Source organism: Diabrotica undecimpunctata, chromosome 5 (genome assembly GCF_040954645.1).
Source record: "Diabrotica undecimpunctata isolate CICGRU chromosome 5, icDiaUnde3, whole genome shotgun sequence".
NCBI lineage: Eukaryota > Metazoa > Arthropoda > Insecta > Coleoptera > Chrysomelidae > Diabrotica > Diabrotica undecimpunctata.
Window position 1 is genome coordinate 88,425,113 of NC_092807.1, and position 9,995 is coordinate 88,435,107.

The 9,995-nt window shown below is 36.2% G+C and overlaps 2 protein-coding genes across 4 annotated transcripts in view; one reads left to right on the forward strand and one right to left on the reverse strand.

The window, feature by feature from the left end:
- The window catches only part of LOC140441449 (MORN repeat-containing protein 3-like), a 159,931-nt gene extending 149,946 nt beyond the window's left edge, over window positions 1-9,985 (forward strand). For 2 of the 3 annotated variants that reach the window (XM_072532182.1, XM_072532183.1), the window contains one exon: window positions 9,461-9,984. In XM_072532182.1, coding sequence (XP_072388283.1) covers window positions 9,461-9,520 — 60 coding nt within the window. In that variant the 3' untranslated portion in view covers window positions 9,521-9,984. Of the gene's footprint in view, window positions 1-9,460 lie in introns of all 3 variants that reach the window. The other variant, XM_072532184.1, reaches the window with a different exon arrangement.
- LOC140441448 (cystathionine beta-synthase-like) overlaps window positions 1-9,995 on the reverse strand; it is a 134,796-nt gene that overhangs the window by 83,927 nt on the left and 40,874 nt on the right. The window lies entirely within an intron of this gene.

Sequence of the window (9,995 nt, forward strand, 5' to 3'; positions counted from 1 at the left end):
TAACATAATAAAACAGCCTACAAAATTTAATTTAAGTTGATTTAACAGATTTTGCGTAATAATTTTGCATTTTAAATTATTTTTCCAAGCCATCGGTATTGCGTGTGAAAAATACCAAAAAAATTTGGTTGAAGCAAATTGAATTTTAAATATCAAAATTGGTATAGCAAAAAAATGTATTTTCTCGGCTTCCAATGAAACAATGTTCTTCATTTTCGACGTATCTCGAATAGAGCCACCTGTAAAAAGGTTACTAACAAGCTGAATCTTTCTAAACATGTTTATTTTGGGATCCAAAAAAATATGCAAAAAAGTTTACTGTTCCTAGCCTCCGGTTTCCCCCTAGCCTAGAACCACGCGACCTCGTAGGGTAAAAACGGAAAAAATATTTTTGGATGGAAAAAATGGATTTACCAAGAGCCAGTGCGCCGTAGAAAAACATTTCAAATAAAAAAAGTAGCTGAAACAATTTGAACCAAAATGTTTATTAGCACTTTTTGTGTAAAATAGACCGTTTTCTTAAAAATAACGCTTGAAGTGACGCGCCTACGCGTGCGAAATTAATTTTAAATAAAATTGGTATCAATTCGACGGTAAAAATTCGATATCTTTTGATTAGATTGTCCTATAGACAAAAATGAAAAAGCAGTTTAAAGGTGACGAGTGCAGCTTTCTTATGCAATTTTTTTAATTTTCCAGCAATTTAAGTCAGTTGATATAAAAGTGTTAAATAAATAAATGTTGACCGAGTTTTGCCATTTTTTACGATTCTCATGAGATCAGACATTTCAAATTCCATAGTGATCGGTTAATGGAAAAGTATTAAATTTTAATGATCTTATGAGAATCATAAAAAATGGCAAAAATTGCGCAACGTTTATTATTTAACACTTTTATAAAAACTGACTTTAATTGCGTCACCATGCAAAAATTTGGTAAGAATACTGCACTCTTCGCCTTTAAAACACTTTTTGATTTTCGTTGATAGAATACTCTGACCAAAAGGATATCGAATTTTTTATTAATTATCGAATTATTTTTTATTATTATTATTACAATTATCATACGATATCGAATTATCCTACAGCATACATAAGGAATAATACGAGGAAAATAACAATACCATACATAAAAGGATTATCAGAAAAACTTAAAACGATAGGAAGTAAATTCAATACAAAATTCATTTATGAAATACTTTGTGGCTGCGATCATTTTTATTTAGGTGATTTAGGATCAAGACCATTAAATGTTAGAATACGTGAACATCAATCTTATATTAAAAATAGAGAATTTGATAGATCTCAAATATGTAAACACGCATGGGAAAATGGACATAGGGTTCAATGAACCGATTAAAGTATAGTCCTAAAAGAAACAGATGGTAAAAAGAGAAGAATCAAATAAGCGGATCTAATTATGCTAAATGAGACCAATTGCGTCACAATTTCCTCGACAGAATGCCACAAAATACCACTATTAGTAAGTAAGTGTTTATTGAGAGTAAACTAAATGTAAGACCAAATACTTACCATGTCGGAATAGTATTATGAGGTTTTTACTGGTGTTTTCTTCATAACTTACTATGGAATCGCTAATAGGAGAATTTTACTGTGATCATTGCATGTGGTTGTCTTTTACAAAATTAAATTATTACAGGATTTTTCAAAAAGTAACAAAAAACACAATTTGTTTAATTTATTAATGATTTGTATTTTAAAAACGATTTCCGAATTAAAAATTGAAACGTCAATAAACTTATTTTGAACTTAAATTGGGGCTTATTTCCAATAAAAAATAGTAATTGCAATTTTTACCGTCAAATTGATACAAATATCATTTAAAATTGATTTCGCGCACATGGCCGCTTCGCTTCAAGTGATACTTTTGAGAGAACGGTTTATGTTACACAAAAAATTCTAATAAACATTTTTGTTCAAAATTATCTGAGCTACTCTTTTTATTTAAAATACTTTTTTCTGCGGCACAGATTCATGGTAAAACGATTTTTTCCCTACGATGCGGGTATAATTTTAGGGGGAAGCCGGGGTTAGTAGGAATATTTAACTTTTTTGCTTATTTTTTGGGGTACTAAAATTAACATTTTTAGAAAAATTCAGTTTGTTCGTATGATTTTTAGAGGTTCAGTTATTTATAACAAAACTAAAGCATCGCTGCATCATTTAATAATGCGTTTTTTAGTCGGTTCTGTTCGAATTACATCGGATTAAAAAAAAATGGAGAAAATTGCTTTATTGGAAGTCGAAAAAATCCATTTTTTTGTATTTTTCACGCGCAATACCGATGGTTTTCATTATTATAATGTATTGTAGCGTGATTAAATAAAACGAGCGGTTCGAATTTATATACATATATTTATTTATAAGTTTACAGTTCGGTACTCTCTTATCAACTAACTCTACTTCTAACATTGTTACCTATATATACTACAGTTACTGGTTTCGAGAATATTCTGGCGTTGTCCCACCTCTAATTCACCTACGTGACCGGTTATTCTCTCTCGCACTCGATACGCCGCGAACTTTCGAGAGTATTAGAGATGCAATGCAACCGTTACCTGGGCCATGCCAAAAGTATGTTCGTAACACTGCTCCCCTCTTAAATCTGATCGTCCCGATCAGCAACTCCGGTAGGCACAGCATGGCGGAATCTACAGGACTCTCCCGCTCTGCATGAACCCTTTAGAAAGAAATAACAGTCTACTGACTTTGAAGGATACGATCCCATCGGGTTAATGCAACACACAGTAATTCGTACGCCGGTGTCTCGGAAGATCACTTCAAGCATGCTTCTGACAATCTTCCAGTCCAGATTATCTAGTGCATGGCCTATCTTGGGTAAGGCCAAATTCTTGATGTCGTAATTGCACACAATTTTCTTCAAATTAGTTAGAGCACGCCATATATCCTCGTAGCTTGCCCTGTCTGTATAAGACTTCCTGGTCACCATATACAGCAAAGATCGGGAACCATCTTCTAATCTCAGTACTCTTCCAACTTTAGGCTGCTGGTTTTTTAACTCGTCCAAACGACCGAATTTCTTATAAAATACGGATGAGATTCCTTTAGTCATCTCAAGATCTTGGGCAACACAGTGGGCTAGAGAGACGTTATGCGGAACACTAAAAAGATCCTGCTGAACTTCTGTGGTCACGCCGAATCTAGCACTCTTTCTCTCTGCGTAATTTGACATAAATTCATTAAAGCTTGGTCGCCGGTCATCTTTGATCTCATGTTGAAGGGTTCGTGCTTCTTCTGTTTCATTTGAGCCAGCATATGGTGCAAGACGATTTATGTGAACTACTTTTGGTTTACCTTTCGGCAACTTCTTAATTCGGTATATTACGTCATTTATTTTCTTTTTAATTTCATATGGACCTTCCCATTGTCTTTGCAGTTTGGGAGACAAGCCTCGACGACGTTGTGGATTATAAAGCCAAACAAGATCACCTACTTCATAGCTTTCACTCTTACATCGAGAATCATATTGATCTTTCATTCTGTCACTGGCTATCTGGATGTGTTGTCGGGCAAGTTCATGAATGTTGTTCATTCTTAACTTCAGGCGGTCGACATAATCTTCGCTTGCAACATGTTCTTCGGAAGGTCTGCAGCCAAACTCTAGGTCGCAGGGTAAACGAACTTCACGACCTAACATCAGGCAGGTTGGAGTCTGGCCTGTAGTTTCATTCACGGCCGAGCGGTAGGCCATTAGGAATAAATGAATGTGCTGGTCCCAATCTCTTTGATGTTCTGATACAACTTTGGACAGGTGTTTGCCCATTGTTCGGTTCATTCTCTCGACCATTCCGTCTGATTGAGGATGCAGGGGTGTCGTTCTGGTCTTATTGACACCAATCAATTTACAAACGTTTTGGAAAAGGGTTGACTCGAAATTTCGCCCTTGGTCGGAGTGGATCTCCAAAGGAACACCAAATCGGCTAAAGAATTCTTTAACAAGTACCTCTGCAACGGTAGCAGCTTCTTGATTTGGTATCGCATAGGCCTCAGTCCATTTCGTAAAATAATCCATGGCTACCAGGATATATTTATTTCCATCATTTGTCTCTGGAAGTGGACCTGCAATGTCGATTGCTACTCTTTCCATAGGACTACCAACATTGTACTGTCTCATGGGTGCCCTCTTTTTACCAGCTGGACCATTACTGGTTGCACACAGTTCACATTTCCGGCACCATCTTCTTACATCATCTTTACAGTTCACCCAATAGAACCGTTCTCGAACCTTTTGCAGAGTCTTCGTGATACCAAAGTGTCCACCTGATGCACCGTCATGCAACTGACGCAATACTTCTGACACTTTACTTTTAGGTACAATCAACTGAAGCTTAGTTTCTGTACCATCATCGTTCTCAAAGGTTCTATACAGAAGATCATCTTTCAGCACTAGGCAATTCCATTGGCTCCAGTAACACTTGACTTCTGGACTACATGCACTAATGTCTTGCCAAGAAGGTCTCTCACTTCGACGCATCCAATCCAATACTCTTTTTATACATGGATCATCTGCTTGAGCGTCTTGTAGCTGTTGAGGTTGCCATTGCTCATTAATGACGGTGGTTCGTCTCACGGGGCAAAGTCGTTCTTCTAATTTAAGACAGTGATTACAATTTGCACTGCACGGCCGTCTCGAAAGGGCATCAGCATTTGAATGAACTCTGCCAGCCCTGTGTTCGATCTCGTAATCATATTCTTGTAATCGTTCTAACCATCTTGCCATCTGACCCTCTGGATTACGAAATTGTAGGAGCCATTTTAGAGCAGCGTGATCCGTGCGAAGAAGAAACTTTCTGCCATACAAGTATTTATGGAAATGCTCACAAGCCTTCACTACGCCTAGCAATTCTCTTCTGGTAACGCAATAGTTTCTTTCTGGTTTTGACAAGACTTTGCTAAAGTAAGCGATGACTTTCTCCTGTCCATCTTTGATTTGGGAAAGAACAGCTCCTATTGCACTGTTGCTTGCATCGGTGTCCAACACAAATTTTCCTGCCTGTCTAGGGTAGCTTAAAATCGGTGCGCTGATCAGAGCCATTTGTAAGTGTTCAAAAGCTCTTTGACACTCTTCGCTCCATGTATATTCTTTGCCTTCTTCTGTCAACTTTGTTAATGGCTTGGAGATATTGGCAAATCCTTTGACAAAACGGCGGTAATATGTACATAGGCCAAGAAAACTTCTAATTTCGTGTTTATCTCTTGGTACTGGCCAATCCTTAATTGCTGCAAGTTTTTCAGGATCAGCTGTTACACCATTACTTGCTACAATATGTCCCAAGTACTTCACTTCTCGTCGAAACAAGTGACATTTCTTCGGACTCAACTTCAGATTCGCTGCCCGCAATCGTTGAAAGACTTCTGTTAGATTATTGGCATGTTCATCGAAGGATCTTCCAACTACAATTACATCATCCAAATAAACCAGGCATGTTTTCCATGTTAGACCTCTTAAAACTGCATCCATTAATCTTTCAAATGTGGCCGGGGCATTACATAAACCAAAGGGCATAACTGTGAACTGCCAAAGCCCTGATCCTATCGAGAATGCGGTTTTTTCACGATCAGCTGGCTCCATGTCTACTTGCCAATATCCACTTTTCAGATCGAGTGTGGAGAACCAACGAGAACCAGAAAGTGTATCCAAAGTATCGTCTATTCTGGGCAAAGGATAACTATCTTTTTTAGTTACTGCATTGAGCTGTCGGTAGTCAATACAAAAACGTGTTGAACCATCTTTCTTCTTTACTAGGACTACTGGTGATGTCCATGGACTGTTTGATGGTTCAATTACCCCTTGTTTGTTCATATCTTTGATGATGTCTTCGGCTTCATCTCTTTTCGAAAATGGAAGTCGTCTAGGCTGTTGTCTGATTGGCTGAGCGTCTCCGGTATTAATTTTATGCTTTACTATGCTTGTTTTGCCATTATCCTTCTTATCCATGGCAAAAACATCTTGAAATTCTATCAGCATAGACTTCACTTTTTTAGTTCGTTCATCATCAAGATCTTGGCACGTTTTAATCATCGTCTCGACAAGCTCCTTTGGATACTTAGATTTCGACGGTTTCTCATTAGTATTCATGGAACAAATCGAAGCCACGGGAACACACTGTCCAATTAAAGTTCTTTTACTTAACTTAATAGCAGTTCCCTTTAAATTCATAACTCTTACAGGAACGAAATCTCGAATTCTCACCAAAGCTTTTGCCGTTAGGAACTCGGCATTATTCACATCTTCGACCATCCTTAAACTTCCCTCTCGGCAGTAACCATCAGGTCTGGTCATCAAAATTTTCTCACTATTACCGGGTATTGTTACGTCACAAGTAGTTATTAAGCTGATAACATCTTCTTGGTCTTCATGAAACGGCAACTCTTCACCACTGATCTCGAGAACTCCATCTTTGACATTCAATACAGCCCCAACTTTCCTTAGTAAATCCATCCCCAATATGAACTCATCGGAGATCTCTGCAATTAATACTGTATGTTTCACTGTGGTCTGGCCAATGGATACTGACAGATTAGCCTCGCCATATGTATTAATTATCTCACCAGTTGCTGTTCTAAGCTTTACTGTTGCAGGCAATAATTTAAGATGGCCTCGTACTACTTCTGGCCGTGCAATAGTTCTCGTTGCACCTGTATCTACCAAAAACGATCTACATTTATTATTGATACGACCCTCTATGTACAAGCTATGAATTCCACCTGAGGACGTAATGTTCACAGTTACTATGGGGGCTGTGTTTCTCGAGGTCGGCAGTTGCCCCTTGTTGTCGACCCGTTCTAGTTTTCCGACTGTTGTATCATTTTCTTGCAATTACGGCGAATATGACCTACGTCACCGCAATTCCAACATCTGGGCTCGCGTCTCTTCGGCATCGTGTTACGAACTACTTTTCGTACCATTTCTTCCAGACGTTCATCGTTTGGTTCGTCGCCTTCTTCGATGGTTCTTACTCGATGGCTCCGTGAAGTTTGACTAGCTGTTTCATGTTCCAAGGCAATAGCGAGCGCTTCATCCAGAACTTTTGGTCTTGCTAGTCGTAAAGCTTTCTGTAATTCACTTTCTTTTAACCCATTGACGAAGGTATCTACAGCAATTTCTTCCAAAATGTTGTCTGGTACTTCCGGATAAGCCAACCGCACTATACGAGCAACATCTGCTTCAAACTCTTGTAAATTTTCACTTGCTCGTTGAATTCTACTTCTTAGTTGCGCCTTGTAGACTTGTTGTAGATGGGCATCTCCGTAACGTTTGTCTAGTCGAGTGAACAAGGTCTGGTAACATTTTTCTTGGCCCTTAGGAATCGATCTTAGGATATCTGCAGCATCACCTCGTAAAGCAGCAGTCAAGGAAACAGCTTTTTCTTGTTCTGTCCAATGATTGGCTGTCGCAATAGCTTCAAATTGTCTAAGGTATATGGACCAAGAGGACTTTCCATCAAATGGTGGCAATTTGAATCTCATATGATGTGTCGTTTCATCTCTAGGTGATTCTTCTTTCACTACCGGATCTAAGGCTATTGTGTTAACTGGTGGTAGCACTTTTGTATTAGTTATCATGCTCTCTAACTGTTTGATCTTCTCTTCTACTTTATCGAATGTTCTTGTGACTTCTTCAAATTTGTCATTGTTTTGATTACATACTTCGTCGAATCTTCTAGACATATTTTCGAATTTCTCGTCGTTTTGTCTAGCTATTTCTTTAATAGTTTGAGACGTTTCATTGAATCTTTCATCATTCTTTCGAGAAGATTCTTCAATCATTTGAGACGTTTCATTAAATCTTTCATCATTCTTTCGAGAAGATTCTTCTATCATTTGAGACGTTTCATCGAATCTTTTGGAAACAGTCTCGAATTTATCATCAGTTTTTTTAGAAGTTTCTTCTATCTTCATTAAAACTGCTTCTTCTGCTGACTGAAAATGGAATGTCTCTGGATCATCTCCATTCTTGTTAAGAACAGTCTTTAGTCGTTCTTGGAGTATCTTCTTAGACCCGCTGCAGTCTTTATCACGTTCTTCCAGTTGCTCACGCAACTGTTTTACTGAAAGTTGTACTAGCAGCATCTTTGGTCAGGCACACACCTACTTTTTAAATGTTCTTTCGTACAAAGATCACTACCGATCTACGCGGATGTTCCCGATGAACAATACTTTTCAAAAGTTCAAAAGTCTTTTTCAAAAGTCACTGCTGAATTTATTTGTTTTTACTCACACCGTAACACCAACTGTAGCGTGATTAAATAAAACGAGCGGTTCGAATTTATATACATATATTTATTTATAAGTTTACAGTTCGGTACTCTCTTATCAACTAACTCTACTTCTAACATTGTTACCTATATATACTACAGTTACTGGTTTCGAGAATATGGCGTTGTCCCACCTCTAATTCACCTACGTGACCGGTTATTCTCTCTCGCACTCGATACGCCGCGAACTTTCGAGAGTATTAGAGATGCAATGCAACCGTTACCTGGGCCATGCCAAAAGTATGTTCGTAACAGTATGTTATAAATATCTTGAAGATATAAAAATCTTTGTCCAGAAAGAGCTCCGAAAGAAAAAGGTAATGGTTTAAATATTATCATCCTATTATTTATAACTTCGTCGCAAATACAGGTCGACTTTGACCATGGTATCTTAGAAACTACTGATTGTAATTCAACTTTTTTTAAAATTAAAGACAGTCAAGATTTCCTTTCACGCAAAAATGAATTGTGTTTCGAAACTATTTTACGGATTAAACTTTTTTTCTTTTATATGAAACGTCTTGTCGAGTCTTTTCCAATTCCGTTTTCTGAATTTAATTTTAAGCTAATAGTTACTGAGATATTATATTTGTTTATAAGCCAAAAGATTGTATATAGTTTAAAAACATTCTTGTGGCCGCCCAAATAATAAATTCCATAAAATGCATTAGATAGGTTATGTGCGTGTTTATAAGAAAAAAAATTGGCATACTTCTTTATATCCTAGTTTTTGTTGTGCAAGATTAAAAAAAAACAATTTTTTAAAACAAATTTAGATTGCAAAATCATTATGCGAAATGTATTAAATCGATTTTAATGAAATTTGATGGACTATTTTATTATGTAAAGATTTTCTAGGCGAATAGGTCCCCTTGTTTGTTTTCCCTTTTTTTATATTTAAAGTAAAGTAAGTAAAGCAAGTAAAGTAGAAAAAAAACGTTGTTTTTAGTAATTTTTAAATATTTTAATTTTATTATTAATTTCTGACCTAGTTGAGGGGGAAGATAAATTAAGTATTATTACTGAAGTTATCACTTAACTATTTCTGCAAAAATGCCACCTCTCACATCCACCTCAAAACAAATCCGACCTGATCTATAGTGCATATAAATTTAGTGATGCTAATTTATAATGGTTTTTAATATATTTTTCTGTTTTTAGGTTTACAGATTTATACATGCATATATAACATACTTTCACTCAATGCAAAATACTAAGTAATATTTTAGAAGATATTTCTTTTGTATCTTCATGTAAACAATTACTTTATAATATTTTAAATTATGTATAAAAAGTTTAACAGTATTGAATTGAATTTAACAATAAGCACTAATTAGTGTATTGTTTTATTCATATTTCTCTACAACATTTAATGCAATTAAAACGCAATCTAAAAAGGAGACAACGTGTGAATTTTGAAAGTGAGCAAATTAGAAGTAAAAACACAATTAATGCAAAAGAAAAAAGAAGACACTAATTTTACAAATAATGTTACCTACACGATACCTTGTCGATCATGGATTACTCGGGAGATATGAAACGTCAAAATTTATTATTAATATTACTAGTAGAAATAAATATTGATTTTGGAATTTTTATATTAACTAATATATTTAATGCAAATAAAATGCAATTTTAACTAAAACTACTTTATTTTTACCGTTTTACCGTTGTTACCAACTTGGGATTGAGTGCA